The sequence below is a fragment of the Cheilinus undulatus genome, linkage group 17 (genome assembly GCF_018320785.1).
Source record: "Cheilinus undulatus linkage group 17, ASM1832078v1, whole genome shotgun sequence".
Taxonomy (NCBI): domain Eukaryota; kingdom Metazoa; phylum Chordata; class Actinopteri; order Labriformes; family Labridae; genus Cheilinus; species Cheilinus undulatus.
The window spans coordinates 34,649,064-34,668,135 of record NC_054881.1 but is presented as its reverse complement, the minus strand read 5'-3'; the positions used below and the strand labels follow the sequence as shown (position 1 = coordinate 34,668,135).

General features: G+C 40.4%; 1 protein-coding gene across 3 annotated transcripts in view; it reads right to left on the bottom strand.

Annotated features, from left to right (window-relative positions):
- The window catches only part of unc5c (unc-5 netrin receptor C), a 212,734-nt gene that overhangs the window by 75,262 nt on the left and 118,400 nt on the right, over positions 1 to 19,072 (bottom strand). For all 3 annotated transcript variants that reach the window (XM_041811639.1, XM_041811640.1, XM_041811641.1), the window contains exon 3: positions 14,564 to 14,794. In XM_041811639.1, the coding sequence (XP_041667573.1) occupies positions 14,564 to 14,794 (231 nt within the window). The remainder of the gene's footprint in view (positions 1 to 14,563; positions 14,795 to 19,072) is intronic.

The following is a 19,072-nucleotide window of genomic DNA, read 5'->3' as shown; positions in this document are numbered from 1 at the left end:
ATAGTGGTAATTATCTAGTCATTTCTCAAGAACAAACTGGTAACTCGTCTGTAATTAGTTGGCATTTTACCAAGTTCTATCTTAGTATTTTGGTAAAATCAAGGAAGTATTTACCTTCTAATAGTATATTAATTATCAAGTATTTCCTTGTATTATTGTGGCAATTCTCTGGTAATGGTAAGGTTATGGTTAGGGGGTTAGGGTAAGGGTAAGGGGATTAGGGTTGGGGCTGGGGTAGGGTTTAGAGTGAGGGTAAAATATTGGCTAATTACTAGAGAACTGCCACAAAAGTTACAAGGGTTAGGTTTAGGGTAAAATACCACCTAATTTCCATAGAATCATCACATTGTATAAGGGTTAGGGTTAGAGGGTTAGGGTTAGGGTTACGGTAAAATACCACCTAATTACCAGAGAATTCCATCCATTTTTTATACCGCTTATCCAGTTGGGGGTCGTGGGGGGCTGGAGCCTATCCCATTTGTCATTGGGCAAAAGGAGAGCTACACCCTGGACTGGTCGCCAATCAACTGCAGGGCTGACATATAGAGAAGGACAATCAGGCACACTCAAATTCACACCTATGGTCAATTTAGAGTCACCAATTAACCTAACATTTGGTGGTGGGAGAAAGCTGGGGTACCCGGAGAGAACAAACACATGCACACGGGGAACATGCAAACTCTGCAAACAAAGGCCCTGACTGGGAAGCGAACCAGGAACCTTCTTCAGGGGGTTAGCTTTAGGGTTAAATATTATCTCATTACCAGAGAATTGCCACAATATTATACGCATTAGGGTAAGAAGGTCAGGGTTAGAGTAAAATACCACCTAATTACCAGAGATCTGCCACAGCATCGCAAGGAATTACTTAATAGTCAGTACATTATTACTAGATACACACTGTCTTGATATTACCATATTTCTGAGTTATTACTTGGTAAAATGTTAACTAACTACAAAGAAGGAAATTACCACCTTGTTCTTGAGAAATAACTAGATAATCACCCTTGCTACTATAAAATTACTCAGTGAGTAGGGCCCACTTAGACAAAGTGCTAATACTTCAAGTATTCAAATTAAAGTAAATGGCAGCTGAGAATTGATACAGCAGTTATTTTTTAAAAAAAAGGGAAAACTACAATATAAATATGTTAAACTACTCAAAAACATCTTGAAGTTTTAGTAAGTTGGCTAACCAAAATGAAACACCTAGCTAACAAGTAGAATTTCCCAGGTAGCAACCTAAATTTAATTTTTGTGTAAGAAGACTCTAAAAACCATTGGAGGAAGACAGCTTAAGACAACCTTAAATTTCTCACAGCACAAAGAAGTTTTCACAGATTTGTAAAGCTGCATGTGCTGGGCTTAACATAAGCTGGTTAACAAAGCTAGCTGTCAAAGGTTAATGTTTACAAAATATTAAGCATTACTTACACCACCAGAGGATTTCAGCTACTAAGAAGGTGGCCCACAGTTCTCTCTAAAGATTAGCTTAACCATAGCATGCTACTTTTCAATTTTCTGAAAAAAATTGCAGCTAATGACACTAACTTATTCACTGACTGTTACACAGACAAGTGTCTTAATCAAGCTAGCCTACCTTGTTATGGTTTGATTAGCTGCAGCTGTGTTTTATGCTAACTGTGAAACTATGCTAGCTGCTTGTACCCCAATGACTACAGGTATTGTTACAGTTATATTTACAATACATAGCCTATTAAATGTTTTCAAACCCCTTTTTGCTTGGTTTCTAACTAGCTTACCTTGAAGCTAGTACAGTACCAATAACAAGTTTTCACGCCTTGGATGTTTTACCCTTTTATTGATTTTACAATCATGGTTAATATAATTTGGCTTTTCAACAATAAAAAAAGACTCTTTAATGTCAAAGTGAAAACCGGTTTCTACAAAGTAATGTAAAATAAAAATATGTGAGGCAGAGTAAGTGACAGCATAAATATTCACCCCCTTTAGAGTGACTGATCTAATTCAACAGATGTCCAGCCAGTTAGTGCTAGCAGTCTCACAATTAGTAAATGAAGATCACCTGAGTGCAGTGAATGTGTTTAAAGTGACTGTAGTATAAAGACACCTGTGTCTGGAAGGTCTGGCATGTGCTGGTGAATCAGCATTCCTTGCTACCATTACACCTTGAAGACAAAAGAACACTCCAAGCAACTCAGGAAATAGGTTAATGAAAAGTATGGGTCAGGGGATGGATACGAAAAAAATCACTAAACAGTTCCTTTAAAACCATCATTAAGAATCAGTTTTCCTGGCTGCTATTACACCATGAAGACAAGAGAACACTCAAAGCAACTCAGGGAAAATGTTATTGAAAATACAAAAAAATTTACAAGGCACATTAAACAGATTTTTGTTGTCAAAAAAGCCAAATTATCTTCACCATGGTGGATTTTTAAAATCAATAAAAAGGCATAACATCCAAGGTGGAGAATTCTTTTTGTAAGCACTGTATGTGCTGTTGATGTGACATCTTTGTCACAAATAAATGACTCATCATGTTTCTTCGACAGGTTACCTAATCCTTAAATGATGATTCACTAGCTGCTTATCTACAGATAAAAGACACTGAAAAGATGTTGGAGTTCTAAAAAGATTAAACTTTTATTGATTCACTTCTGTAGCCTCATTTCAGATAAAAAATTTTGCCCACATAAGACTGAAGAAGCGTGGCATAACTTTGTCTCATTTTTCTTTGTGTTTAATTACAACCACTTTTTTTCTTGTCTGGGCAGCCATGACTACACAGAGTTCAGAATCTCTTCTGCAGTTGAAGTAAGTTTACACAAAGGGTGTCTGAATTTCCAACTGAATAAAAAATGCAGAGTCTGGGTGGTGAAAAAAAACATGAACATGCCATTTTACTTCAGGTTCAGTGCATTCTTACTGCTTCCTTGTTCCTGCACACATACACCCAGCACAGTGACATCCCACACAGAAGCTTAGCTCTCATGTAAAATTTACACGCTGCGCCGACAGGCAGACTAACAGCCGCGTGTGCGCATTTACTCCTGATCGTGCGCTCGCATGTGTGTCTGTGGTTGTCTGAACTGCATGCCAATGTGTTAGTGTGAGGTGAAGTGTGCTGCAAGTTTGTCAGAGACTGATGTGGGAACATTACATACAGACTCACAGAGGAAAAATCAATACTGGAAACAATAAGTAGATATAAATTCTCTGAGGGTGTAAAGCATGCGCTGGATGAGTTAATTTTTTCGGTTTGTGCTCCAGACTCTAAGGACGGGATATTACATCTGTATGAATAAACCCACTGCACTGTAAGACAGCCTAAAGTGGCGATGACGGCACCCTAGAAGTCCACTATGAGAGTCAGTCGTGACTTCATAGGTCTTACTGAAGCTGGATTAAACTCTTACGTGTTGCTCTTGGACACATCAGAGGAATCACTCTAGCAGAAGATAAGAGCCTGCTGACCTCATCTAGTGACTTCATAGCAGCTCACTGTATAACATTACAATGCAAACAACTACACAGATCCCACTCATGTTGCAAATAAAGAAAGTGTGTCCTGTGTCAGGAGCAGCACTGTGGGGCTACTTCACACCCGTCCACGTGGCCATTAGCCTGAAGAGAAATGATTCCACAATCGGCCCCATTAATAGCTGGCTGAAGCATGGCCCCTCATTGGAGATGATTCATTATTAATGTGCTCATTAAAGTGAGCTAGCCTAGCTCTTTAGCATTAGCTCTGACTAGCATTATTGATCAGCCCAGTCAGGCAGAAGAGGATGCATTGGTCATTGAAGGAGACCTGAAGGAGGAGGGTAGGGGCTAAGTGCTCTGATTATCCGGCCAGATGAAGAGCACTCCAGTCTGATCCTCGTCCTCATACCTTAGAGAGAGTGGCAAGCTGTCTCTAGTGTATATTACTCCTGCTAGTGGTGTCTACTTATAATTAATTTGATGCTCATTTGCTCAGATCAATGCTCCTTTTGCTCACAACATCATATAACATGCTCTCAACACTGGGAGGTAAATGATGCAATGTTCAGATGACAGCAGGAGGAGTGATTGAAGCTAAATCAGCACTGTGGAGGTGGCCATTTGATAAAGACATGCTCTGTGTTTTTCCACACTTCGTTTATAATCTCCTCTCTTGCTGGGAACAATTTTATGCAGGCTGAGATTTCATGCTTGCAGTCATTAAACTCACCTCCTCAACTTTGCTTTTAACAAATAAACAAATAAATGGAAATTGACCCTTTCTCTTTCAAAAATAGCACACAATCAAATTTTCTATCATTGCCATCATGACTACCCTCACCTTAGAAAATTATGGCACCCTAGTCTTTAAGGGAAATCAGATGCATGCACTAAATGAACTTCTATAAAGGTTTAGTGCCACTGCTTGAAAAAATATGCACTCCATGTGGCCCCACTGTGCAATTAGTGATGTACACTGTTACTGTAATCACATTACATTTGTCTGTAACAGTGGTGTAACACGCTACTGCTTGCAGTAGCTATTGTTACTGTAAAATAATGCTAAATACAAATCTCAGGGCATCGTCAAATGCATGGAGATATGCACGTTGCACAAAAGGACAAGAAAGTAACAGTGAAGTTAAAGAACTCTGCATCAAAACTGTTCAAACACCTGCAGAGTCAGCACTCACACAAAGCTACATTACATTACTTTTACTTTTATACTTTAAGTAGTTTTGAAACCAGTACTTTTACACTTTTACTTGGGTAAAAAGCTTGAGTTGATACTTCAGCTTCTACAGAAGTCTTTTTAAACCCGAGTATCTATACTTCTACCTGAGTAATCAATGTGACTACTTTTGACACCTCTGGTTCTAACTTTTGACACATTCTAACCCCTTTAATTCACTTTTTTTCCACCCATTTTTGCCTCTGTTAACCCTTTTTTTCTACCCTTAAAATGCCATTTCACCACCTTTTTCCACCCATTAATGCCATGTTTTCAAAATCCCATTCTACAACTCTGTACCACCAATTTCCGCAACTTCTATGCAATTTTTGTCACTTTTAAACCCTTTCCACCCCTTTTTCTGCCAACTCTTGCCACTTTCTACCTGTTGTTGCCTCTGTTAACTCATTTTTGCTACATTCTAATCCCTTTTATCACCTTTTTTGTCTCTTTATTCCCCAACTTTTGCCACTTTTTTATCCTGTATTTCTACCATTAAAAATTCAATTTCACCATTTTTCACCCTATTTCAAAATCTAATTTTACCACCTGTATCACCAATTTCTGCTACTTCAAGCTATTTTTGTCACTTTTAAAGCCTTTTCACCACTTTTCTGCCCTTTTTTGCCTATTTTCTCCTGTTATTGTCTCTGTTTATCCATTTTGTCACTATCAACCCCTTTCCACTACTCTTTTCACCAATTTTTGACAATTTTAAACACATTTCATTGTTTCTCATTGCCATTTTTTCCACTTTAAACCCATTTTTGCCATTTTCAACCAAAGTCTCCTACTATTAAAATCTCATTTACCACCTTTTCCACCAATTTTTGCCATTTTCAACCCATTTTAATCCTGTTGTTAGAAAGGGGGTTTACTTTTTAAGAAGACAATCTACTAAGGCGTAAATACATTCTGAAAATATTTGTTGCTCTGATAAGAGTGGTTATTTTTCAGGTAAAAAAATGAATTAAAATATGGTTATCACAGCTTGATTTTACAATGGACCTTGATTTTGCTGACCTCCATGGGCCCCCAGTTTGGCTTGGCCCCAGAGAGCTCTCCCCCTCATGGGCGGCCTTGTTTAAATGAGGTTACGGCATCTTAGTCATCACATTTGATTGTCCAACATGTGGGAAAAGAGACAAAGGGAGGGGGTGTTATTGCTTTAGATGGTCAGGTCACACCCCATATACAGAGGCTATAGTCCTCCAAGTGGGCGGGCCAGGTTTGAGTCCATTTCTTTCCCATTTCATTCTCCACTCTCTCCTCATTTCCTACCGTGTCCAAGTCCTTGTCTAAATAAAGAAAAAAGCCCCAAAATAAATCTTTAAAAGGGACACAAGGGGAAGTGTATAGCCTACATGAACATTAAAGTCATCCGATTTCCTTTATCCTCTCAGTCTGTTTGAACTCATTATGCATTATGATCAGTATGAAAGCACAAACCAACATGAAACTGAGACTGAATGAGAGTAAGAAGAAGAAACACAGGGGTTAAGGGAGCAGGCGCAGAGAGGGAATGATCCAATTTCTTCAGGCTACACTATCAGTTTGTATTGACCACGCTGGCCGGTTTCTATCTGTGCTCCTTTTCTGTCAATCTGGGGAAATCAGAGAGCAATGGAGTGGGTAGAGAGAAGACACACACTCTTATCCTGGGCTCTGCTGGTGATGTGTGTGTGTGTGTGTGTGTGTGTGTGTGTGGGGCATAAATGAATGAATATCTGTGCAGTAAATAGCCTGTGGATACGGCTGCTGTGAGTGGGTGCATGTGTGATGTGTGGGTTGTTTTCTGTGTTGATGCTTTCAGCGCAAAACCTTCCGACATAGAGGCTAAGAGCCAGTGCTACGTCCGCCCTCTGCTTTGTCATAATCAGAAGCATGAAACGCATCTTCACATGTGTGGATTCTTCTTAAAGTACATAAGGTCAGAATGGAGGGAGCTAGGCCAAGATTCAGGTTGCTTTTTCAATATTTCTTTTATTTTTGTACTGGCAGCAGCACTCTTTTTGTGTCCATTTTTGTACTTTTCCTGTGTTTTCATAAAAAAAATGCACTTGTGAAGCTCCTTTTGTGATCCAAACTGCAGCTTACATACCTGAGCATTCATGTTAAAGTGAGGTAGCTGCTGCCGGTGTGTCAGTGTGTGACATGCAGACATTTGTGAGGCATAACAGTGGGATGAAAAGGGTAAATGTGATGTGATTGGTACCTGTGGGCGACAGAAAGAACTCAATTTCCAATACAGCTGCTGAATGCAGCCAATCAGTGCAGGGCTGTTTGTGTGTAATGGCTGTGGTGCCTTTGGGGGCTGAATTCTGTTGAAAAAACAACCCTGTTGGAGCTCGGCTGCCTTTACTTCTTCTAGATGGTACAAACACGCACACGAACGTACACCTACACACCACAAAAGTACACACAGCACAGAATGGATGGTGCTGGAACGCCAAAGAAGAGGAAAGATTTCCTCATTGAGACTTTCTGAGTCAAGTGTTTCCTGCAGAGAGACTGTGCAACTAATCAAACCAATTGTGGAAGCAGGGGTTTTTTTCTGTTATCAACACTAGTTCTTACATATACACTATATGCTAAATGGGTCGTTCTGAGGAGCACGGTGACTGAAAGTGTGGTACTGTGATGGATGCCACCTTTGCAATAAAATGGCTCATTAAATATCATCCCAGCTGGATATTCCAAAGTCAACTGTGAGTGATATTACAAAAAAGTGGAAGCATTTAGGAACAGCAGCAACTCAGCCACAAAGCGGAATACCATGCAAACTCATGAAGCAGGGCCAACGACTGCTAAGACACATAGTGCAAGTCACCAATGCTCTGCTGATGCCATAACTGAAGAGTTCTGAACCTCCACTGGCATTAATGTAAGCAAAGAAACTCTGCGGTGGGAGCTCTATAGGTTTCCCTATAGCCGAACAGTTGCATGCAAGCCTCACATCACCAAGTCAAATGCCAAATGTTGGATGAAGTGTTGTAAAGCTGTGGTTCTCGACTGGCCCAGCCTCAGGATCCACCATTCTGTCTTATGACAGATAACGACCCAAGTTTCGGAAAAGTTTTCAACAGCGCATGTTTAGTATATTGAATATGTCGCAGTTTGGAGAATAATTGCAACAAAACACCTGAAATAAAAAAGAAAAGGGACAAAACTGACAGATTTTATACAAAGGGAAAATAAAAGATATAGATGCATGTCCAACATTTTCAGACACCTAGTCATGACCCACTAAAAACTGCTCCACGACCAACTTTTGGGTCCTGACCCACCAGTTGAGAAGCACTGGTGTAAAGCACACTGACACTGAACTGTGTAGCAATGGAAACGTGTTCTGTGGAGTGATCAGTCAGGCTTCTCTGTTGGTGCTTTCAGACAGACATGGTTCTGGTTCTGTCTCCATTCTGAAATCTCAGAACCTTGGTTCTTATATGGTGAGCCAACCCATGCTCATACCAGTTAAAGTGGAACCAAAGTGGGAGAACATGATTGACATGTAGCACCATGTCCAGCTCCACTTTTGCCCAAGTCTTTCTTGCTGTGCCGGTATTCCTTCTTTAGTTTCTTGAGTTTATTAATCATTTGGTTTGGCATTTGGGTGAACCCAGCCTTCGCCATCTCTTCTGCAAGTTCGATATATGACCTTGCACAACTCTCCAGCTTCATCTGAAATTTAGTCAAGGTTGATCACAACCAAACTTTTTGTCTCCTCAGTAAAGCACTTTTTCACCATTTTCCACTCATCTTCACAATCTAGACTATGACACACCCACTGATGATGTCACGATTCGTGAGGAAAAACCTACAATTTTTTGGTTCCAGCTAGGACCAATTTTTCAGGTTCTGAACCAACTTTTATCTAGTTTGAATGCACCAGCCAGTTCAAAATTAGGTTTGGGAACCAGAGCCCTGCTGGTCTATGTCAGTCAGATGGGTGAGACTGTGTTTGGTGGATACTGGGAGAAAGTAACCTGTCCTACAGCATGGTGCCAACTGTGAAGTTTGGTGGAGGAGGGAGAATGGCACCGGGCTGTTTTTCAGGGTTTGGGCTGTGTCCCTTATCTCCAGAGAAGGCCAAAGTTAATACTTCAGCATACCAAGACATTTTGGACAATGTTTTGCTTCGAACTTTGTGGCAACAGTTCGGGGATGGCCCTTTTCTATTCCAACATGACTACGCCCCAGTGCACAAAGCAAGGGCAGTAAAGACATGGTTTGATGAGTTTGATTAGAAATGATGGAATGGATGAATGGATGGCCACAAATTCCCTCAGAAACACTCCAAAATACAAGTATTTGAATAAAATATCACTGCAGTCCCAGTTGGCCCCAACCCTTCATCAACTGCACATCATTAAAGATGCAGACTCATTATTCCCACTAAAATAGAAGTGAGAATAATAATCCAATAATTTCTATCAACTATGGCCAAAAGCATACATAAAAAATATTTACAGACTGTTTTGAGACTGCTAAATGAAAAATAGCAGTGTGCATATCATGCACTAATGCTTTGTGTCCGAATGCCTTTGATGTTTCTAATAAACGATTAAGCTGGAGTAGATCTGCTAAAATAGGCTGTAAAATTGATCATTTAAGTAAGTCACTATTATAGGCTGTTTTTTGTTTCATGTCAAATCATCAAAGAAATGAAAAGACAAATGCATTAAATTAAGATGCATACAAACATGTGGACAGAAATTTTTTAACAATAATTTAAGGAGACACAGATGCTTCATTTTAAGCCCTGGTCCAGAGTGCAGCAAGTCTAATAATAACAGATAGAACAGTTTTGTTCTTATAGTGTGGAAACAGCAATGAAAAACCTGAAATCTTGCAAATGGAGTAAACAAAGACGGCAGACAACGGACAGGAAGACTTGGCAATCATAGTTAACAGATTATTTTAACTACATACATGAAGAAAGCTATAAATGCAGTTGGGAAGACAGTAAAACATGGGTTGTACATCTTACTGCATGAGCTAAAGATAAATCAAAATTAATTCACTGGGGTTATCATCAGCTTCATCCGTATTGGATCTCGAATCCATGTGACAATCCAGAGAGGGAATGCCTGGCTGCTCTCAGGGTTCCCCTACACAAAATACGATATCCAATTCCAAAATATTTAGCATGACTGATTTGAAATTGGTGCAGTCATGGTTTTATTTTAAGCACATTGGATCATGAGTAACAAATGTTACATAACAGAAAAATTGGGTGAATAATCCTGAGAAACATTAAAAAATTTTGACTGTCAGAAGGGAATCAGGCACAAAGGCCGCTCAAGCACCTATAAAAACGTTTTGACCCTTTGGATGTTTCACCATTTTATTGATTTTATTATTGAATTATGGGGAATACAATTTGCCATTTTGACAAAAAATCTTTAATGTCAAAGTGGAAACAGATTTCTACATAGTAATGTTAGTCAAACAAAAATATGTGAGATAAAATAAGTGGTTGCAGAAATCTTGGATGAGTGACTTAATTCAGCAGAACTACAGCCAATTGGTGCTAAAAGCTTCACAGTCAGTGAAATGGGATGACCTGATTACAGTGAATGTGTCTCAAGTGATTGTAGTATGAAGACACCTGTGTCTGGAAGGTCCAGTCACTGGTTAATCAGTATTCCTGGCTACCATTACACCACAAAGACAAAGAAACATTTCAACAAACTCAGAGTAAAGGTTGTTGAAAAGTAAATTGGGGAATGGATACAAAAAAATATGTCCAAGGCACTGAACATCCCCCCAGAGTTCAATTGAATCCACCATCAAGAATTTGAAGGAATATGGAAAATCTTGACTAGAGTTTGCACAAAAGGAAATGAGACTTCATGGTCAGCTGGGTACGGTGACCCTGAGAGCTCACAGCACTGCAACTTAAGAAAACACATGCAAAAAGACAAAACACAAGCAAATTAAGAAAACATCTTCATCAATTTGACAACACATGCACAGCATTTAGAAAAACGCGCTGCAAATACACCGCAACACAACGAAAGTGTTTCCAGAGGACACTTAAAAGTGATGCACACAAACATCTTCATCAATTTGACAACACATGCGCAGCATTCAGAAAACGTGCTGCAAAGACCAACACAACACATTAGAAAAACGCACTGCAAATACACCGCAACACAACGGAAGTGTTTCCAGAGGACACTTAAAAGTGATGCACACAAACATCTTCATCAATTTGACAACACATGCGCAGCATTCAGAAAACGTGCTGCAAAGACCAACACAACACATTAGAAAAACGCACTGCAAATACACCGCAACACAACGGAAGTGTTTCCAGAGGACACTTAAAAGTGATGCACACGTTCAGACACGCTTGTTGATGTTGTTGACGCGGATTTTGAGTCACAGTGGTGTTGGAAAATGAGATAAAAAGTAAGTGTTTTTGATTAATTTTAACATTGTGATCGTATGATTCAGATATTAGCCTATTGCAGTGATCTGCTGTTAAACTATCGTTAGCCTTTTGCTTTTAATTAGCCTGCCAATTCTCATAACCTGATGAAATAATACACACAGTTAATTCACCGTGAAACCATAGACTGTATATAGTGTGAAACACACTGTTAGCTGGCTATAGTTACTATAAGAACCCTTATTAGGCGACAAGTAAGTTAAACTACCAGTGGGTTTTGCTGACATGGTTTCACACTATATACAGTCTATGGTTTCACAGTGAATTAACCGTGTGTATTATTTCATCAGGTTATGAGAATTGGCAGGCTAATTACAAGCAAAAGGCTAACGATAGTTTAACAGCAGATCACTGCAATAGGCTAATATCTGAATCATGCGACCACAATGTTAAAATTAATCGAAAACACTTTTTATCTAATTTTCCAACACCACTGTAACTCAAAATCCACGTCAACAACATAGATGTCAAGATGTAGATGATGCGTTCGCTATCTGATGGTACGTCTTTGGGGCCGCCATCTTGGCAAGGGCAAAAGAGTGAGAGTGCAACAGAGTTATATGGGCAGACAGCATTGAAAAAGCCAACTTCCTGTGCTGACGCCCACAGATACGATGGGTTTCTCCCTCTGATGGTGGTGGTCTGGCTTTAAATATGTACAGGACTTCCGACCAGGTTATTTATTAAAAGTTTTTACCTTATTTAAAATACAATGCACCCGCTGTTTTGGAAGGAAATGTGGCATCTTTCACTAGGTGTAGTATTTACCGTCATCTGAATGTTAAAAGCCAGATTGGTCATTTTAATGTTGCTGGCAGAAAGCACCTCCTGGCTTTAAGTATTTATTTTTTTACTCAGTGTTATTTTAATGTCATTAAATACAATACTTAAAATATACAACTAGGTGATATAAAATTTTTTGGCGTTAGTAAAGCACGCAGTTCTTATCACCCACTCCAAAAATATATTTGCCTTCATTTTCTGCTGTCCCACAAACCAATAAATCAGTCATCAGAAGACTGGTATTTGACTTAAATGCAGGAAAATTCTCTCATTTTAACGATAAGCATTATTATATGCACCGCAGAGAGAGAGAGTCAGTGTGCACCGCGCTGTACAGACAGTGTGAGTATCAGTTTGATTTAGGCTTTTTAGAAAACATAAAGATGATCAAAGAAGCCAGGAACATTCAGCTTTAACTTTGCTCTTTCCTTCTTTGTTTTGCCACTTTTTGTTGTACCATAAAGAAGAAAATCATGAGAAATTAGAAATCACGTGACTCGTCGGGACTTTTACCTGTTGAAACTTTAGTCTTCCTCATGTAGCTCTCTCTCTCTCTCTGCCTCCCATCTGATGATCCGCTCAGAAAATTTTACTGGAATCTGCTAGCTCTGTGGGTGTTTAAGTCAGAAATCCATCCCCTGCATGAGTAATTAAGCCGAGATCGGCCGTTGTGTCCTCACATGGCTAATATGCACTGCAAACTCAAAAATCATCAGGTGAGAAAGGGCGTGACGACTCCCAGTGTATGCCTGCCTAGTTTAAAGACCAGTTGCAAGATGAGAGGGAGAGAAATTTTCTATATAAATCGATTTGGGGAAACAAAAACTATCTTATTATAGATTCTAAATATTCAATTACACATGTTCCCTGTACACATCATAGACATAATAGGATTTTTAATTTAAAGTTGAGCAGACCCACAATAAGTACCTCGATTTAACTCCAGTAAGTAATCAGTATGATGTTCAAGCTTTCATCTTTATAACAAAACAAATTTCATGTAGATTGGTTCAGGATTAAGCAAGGTAGGGCGGATTACAGGCGAAGTGGGCTTGTTTATAATGAGCGTTCACTAATCCCGCCAGTTCCAAGATGGCGGACCGGCAGATGCGGAGCGGCTACGTTTAATAGCTGTGGACGAGTCATCTACGTATCCATATCTATGGTCAACAACATCAATAAGCGTGTCCGAACGTGTGCATCACTTTTAAGTGTCCTCTGGAAACACTTCCGTTGTGTTGCGGTGTATTTGCAGCGCGTTTTTCTAATGTGTTGTGTTGGTCTTTGCAGCGCGTTTTCTAAATGCTGCGCATGTGTTGTCAAATTGATGAAGATGTTTGTGTGCATCACTTTTAAGTGTCCTCTGGAAACACTTCTGTTGTGTTGCGGTGTATTTGCAGCGCGTTTTTCTAATGTGTTGCGGTGTATTTGCAGCGCGTTTTTCTAATGTGTTGCAGTGTATTTGCAGCGCGTTTTTCTAATGTGTTGCGGTGTATTTGCAGCGCGTTTTTCTAATGTGTTGCAGTGTATTTGCAGCGCGTTTTTCTAATGTGTTGCGATCTATTTGCAGCGCGTTTTTCTAATGTATTGCAGTGTATTTGCAGCGCGTTTTTCTAATGTGTTGTGGTCTATTTGCAGCGCGTTTTTCTAATGTGTTGTGTTGGTCTTTGCAGCGTGTTTTCTAAATGCTGCGCATGTGTTGTCAAATTGATGAAGATGTTTTCTTAATTTGCTTGTGTTTTGTCTTTTTGCATGTGTTTTCTTAAGTTGCAGTGCTGTGAGCTCTCAGGGCCACCGTAGCTGGGAGAAAAATCTTTGGTTTGATAAGCCCAAAATGGCGCTGTCTGACATCAGACAAGCCATCAGACAAGCCACCAAACACTACACATCACCACAAACACACCATCCCCATTGTGAAGCACGGTGGTTGCTGTGGGGATGCTTCTCAGCAGCTGACCCTGGAAGGCTTGTAAAGGTAGAGGATAAAATGCATGTGGCAAAATTCGGGAAAATCTGGGAGGCAATCTTGCTCAGTCTCCAAGAAAATTACAGCTTAGGAGAAGATTTTATTTTCCAGCAAGACAATGACCTGAAGCATGCAGAGAAAGCTGCACAAAAATGGTTTAAAGACAACAAGGTGGATGTTCTGAGTGGCTGAGTCAAAGCCCAGACCTCAACCCAATAGAGAATTTGCTGCTGGACTTGAAATTGGCTGTTCATGCCCGATCCTGGTGTGACCTGACAGAGCTTGAGCAGTTTTGCAAAGAAGAATGGAGTCAAATTGCCGAGACCAGATGTGCAAGCCTGATTTAGACCTAACCACACAGACTCAGTGCTGCAGCCAAAGGTGCATCTACAAAAACTGACTTAAAAGGGTAGAATATTTATGCAATTATTCATTTTACATTACATATTTTTATCTAATTGATATTATTTTGTAAAAATCTGTGTTCACTTTGACATTAAGAAGAGTTTATGTCGTCATTTTTTGTCAAAAAAGCCAATTACACTGACAATGATTGATTTATAAAATTAAAAAAAGGTAAAGCACCCAAGAGTTTCATCTTAATCTATATGTATGACAAGTATTTAGGAGAAAAGAGCTTTGGTGATTGGGTACTGACCAGAGTTTTCATCCACACGCTCCTCCACAGTGTGCTCCTTCTGATGAACCCACTCGCTGTTGCACTTGAAGTAGATCTGGGTGGCCGGAGTGGCCTTGCAGTATAGGTTGACCGGCTTGTTCTTCACTATGTAGGCCTCCTCCGGCTCCATCAGAAACACAGGCAGCGGCTCTGGGGGGTCCGACGGGAATGTTTCCGGCAGCTCACCGAGCCCAATGAAGTCATCATCCACTGTGGAAAGAGGGAAACAGAGCGAATGAAGATGAGATGAAAAGAAAGATGAGAAGAAGGCCCAGAAAAAGAGAGAACAGATGGGTTGGGAGAGAAAGAAAAGCAGACAAGAGACAGTGGGACAGTGTATTATAACCGCAGTCTTTGCATGGGATTATCCGTTTGCACAGCACACAGTGAAATCCCTATCATTTGATATTTTTGAATGTTTACACAAGTGTATTTTAGAGCGCAGGAAATTCTGGGATTCCTCTCGGGCAATAAGGCTGCGTGGATTTAGAGAAACTGGGCCCTGCTCGGTCTAACCACAGCCGGCTACCGCTGAGAAACGAGAGAGAGATGCAGAGCCAAATAATGAGAAGCAGAGTTCAGAGGTTGACTCTGAGGAGCTGAAGTTATAAGCTGATCTCTCTCTCTCTCTTTGCTTTTGTCTCTCTCATACACTCACAAGCTTACAGACGCAGGCACACACACATGCAGCACATCTAATGACCTCAGGCTTTTGGCCCAGTTTGTGCCATTCCTCGGATACTTCTGCAGTAGACAGATATGCTTCCCTGTAATTACAACTCCCTTTCATCTCCCTGTCTTAAATCACATACACAACTGAGCTCGCTCACACAAACATGCTCACAAAACATCACAAATATACAGGCACAGACAGCCACAAGCGAGCACGGCTAACTTTCTAGCTCTTTGAAGACAGCATAGCTATTCACCACCCCATTTGTCACCTCCAGAACTGTTCTATTCTTACCATCGAACCGGTAGACATCAATTATTCACAAGTGTGAAAGAAAGAAGGCAGAGTAACGGAGAGCGAGATACAGTGGGAAACAGTCGGCAAGATAGGGAGCGAGGGGAAACAGTAACTCAGCCAGACAGACAGAGATTGAGACGTCCAAATGGAAGCTGGGCAGATGGACAGAAACATATAGCACAGGAGGACAGACTGTTCGGATAACAAAAGAGTTTATCAGCCCATCAGTAATTCTTCCATGTCCTTCCTTCCATCTACCCGCCTCCCTCGGCGTCCTGTGCGGACACGCCGGAGCCTTGTTGTCTGACAGAGGTTGCCTCCTGGATGCTTTCGGGAGCACTAAATAATGTCTCAGCAGAGCAGATATCTCCCCACAATGTCTCTCTCTCTAATGTTATCTCTGCCTTCATACCTGCCACAGATTGAAGATGATTGCCAGGAAATGAAAGGGTAGAGGGGAGCCAATCAGAAAATGACCAAAGTCATCCTCATTGTGTGGGAAGGAGAGGGGTTTGTGTGTGCGCTGTTATGAAAGCCTTTAAAAGTGATACAGATAGAGATGCTGATACTGAGATACAAATACAGATAGAGATAGACCTACAGCTATCAATACAAATACAGATATACTGATATATCAATAAAGGTACCAGGAGAGATACATCTACAGTAGTGATACAAATGTGGGTACCAGTAAAGATACCAGTACCAATGTAGAAACTGATGATCAGTGTTGAAGAGCAGCTAGGTTTAGATTCAATTTCAGAACAGGTTCAATCTGTTACCATTTGAACTGAAAAAGTTTTAGATTAAGAGTGGTTTAATATTAGGTACACAGGGTGGCCTGGATTTCAGTAAACTTTTCCCCAAAGTCTGGCACTTTTGATTAGTATAGGATAAGTGTACTATATATTATCTCATAAAATTAGAAAAATGTGACAAAATTCAACAGTGTAAGAATGCATCCGTAAATCTAGGCATCTATGTATAGATCCATCCATCCATGCATCCATTCATCATCCATGGAACCAGTCCTTCATGCATGCATGCATGCATCCATCCATCCATGCAACACCACCAATGCATCCATCCAACCATCCTCCATCCATCCATCCATCTATGCATCATCCACCCATCCATGCAACAGTCCATGCGTGCATTCATCATCCATTCATCATCCATACATTCAACCATACATTCAACCATCCATCAATCTGGGCCTCAATACATACATCCATCCGTGCATCAATCCATTCAAGCAACCATCCACCAATGCATCAGTCCAACCATGTATCCTTCATTCTATCCATCCATCCATCCGTCCATGCATCCGTTCATTCATCCATGGAACCAGCCCTCCATGCATGCATGCATCCAACCATACATCCATGCAACATCAATGCATCTATCCAGCCATCCTCCATCCATCCATCCATCCATCCATGCATGCATCCATTTATCATCCATACATTCAACCACTAATGCATCCATTGATCCGGGCATCCATAAATGCATCCATCCATTCATCAATCCATTTATGCAACCATCCATGCATCCATCCACCCATGCATCAATCCACCTATGCATCCTTCATTCTATCCATCGGTCTGTCCATCGGTCTGTCCATCGATCCATCTATTCATCCATCCATCCATCTATTCATCCATCCATCCATCTATCCATCCATCCAGATACTGTACCTATGGTAGCAATCAATGCTTTTTAGCCAATGTGATGTATATTCTTCATATCAGTGCTGTTGATCTATCAGCTAATACTTAAGCCAAGATATCAGTATCTTTAAGTTAAAAAAGGTTTAAAAAACCCTTTTCTTTATCAGCAAAAGATCCAACTCCCTTCACTCTTCCTCTGCTGTTAATTGAGAAGAGGTTTTAAAGACTCAGGCAACCTTTGCTCTCTGAGAGTAACTGGCAACTTTCATAGTTTGTACTGGAAATGAAAGGCTGGAACAAGCCCATTAACTGTTCTGATCGACTTGTTTCATTCTTTTGCAGGCTTCAAGAAAAAAACCTCTGAAACATGCTGGAGCTTTTCATCCTGTATGCCTTTATGAAGGTGGTGATTCTTAAGTATAGATGCCTATCTCAGCAGACCTTGGCTCAGTCGCTTCTTTTGCTGCTCCACAGTCCTTAGTCCACCCACATCCTCAGCCAGGGGACCGTGACCCAGAAACAGTCAAAAGAGGGCTAAGGAAACTCATTAAAGATTGTGTTAGCCTTCTTTCACCCTCCATTCCCGTTATCTCTCCATCTCTCTCTTTCTTCCTCCCAGCTCTAGCGAGTATGAAGTAGAGAGATCTGAAACAGCCATGAAAGTTTCCTTCCACATGCTACCGCATGAACGTCAACTCACGCAGAGGCACGCAAGAAGTCCCTGACAAAAATTCAACATTCATCAACTTCCTCATTGAGAGAATAATAATGAATGAAACTAACCCTCCAGTGAAAATCAGCACAGATATGAAAAAGATACTGCATGACACTCAAAAAAATTATCTGGCCTCTTTTGTCAGTTTTATGTGTTTCAGTTGCATTACAAATATGGGCTATGTAATTCTAACTTAAACCATCTCAGTCTGATTCCACTCATTAAAAGATTCTGCTCTAGCATTACAAGCAGCTGGGTAACTCATCGAATATCACCCACTCATGCTGTTTAATTAAGCACAGTAAATTGGTTAAATGTGTATTTTTTTCTCTCCAAGTTTGATGTAATAACAGCAACATACAGTGAGTGTGCTTGGTTTGTCTTCAGCCCAGTGCTGCACCTTGTATTGTATTAACATGTATCAACCAGTGGTTTAAAGATGTCTTGATTTGCTTATTTCAAGTCCCTGATAAGTCAAAGAACAAGGTTGTGACTTTAAATGAGGTCAGAGAGAGGGGGCAAAGTGCAGAAGTGGTGCAAAATTATATGTCATTTAGACAGTTTTAACCAAATTTATATACATCTGATAGACAGGTTATTATGGCATTAAGGACTTTGCCCAAACTGGTTATACCTGAAACCACAAGACACAAGCTGCTGTTGCAAAATGGATATATAATTTTACTTCAAGCAGCATGCTTTGACTTACAAATGGCTAGAAACCCCCATAGATGCAAATTTATGACAATGTGTACTGAACACAATAAAATTAGTTCAAAAGCAATTAATCCATAGTAGCATGAATCTTAACAAGGGTGCAACAAGCCTTGTACTATAAAGGAGGAGGCTGGGGTGGAGGAGGTCAAGCTTTTCCAGCAGCAACAGCCTGGTTAATCAGCATTAATGTAGGCAGGGATTCGTGGGAAATATGTCGAATACACTGCTGTGTGGAGAGAAAGTGCTGTGATTAGCTGTAGGATCAGCTGGCAGTCGGCTGGCAGTCAGTTGAGCGTACGACTACCGTGTCTTACATGAGCGACCACTGAGCTTCATTTGTTCATTGTGTTTCATTTGAATTCCCTCTGAACTGAAATAGATGACATTCATTTTTTATTTATCATGAATAAAGGTTA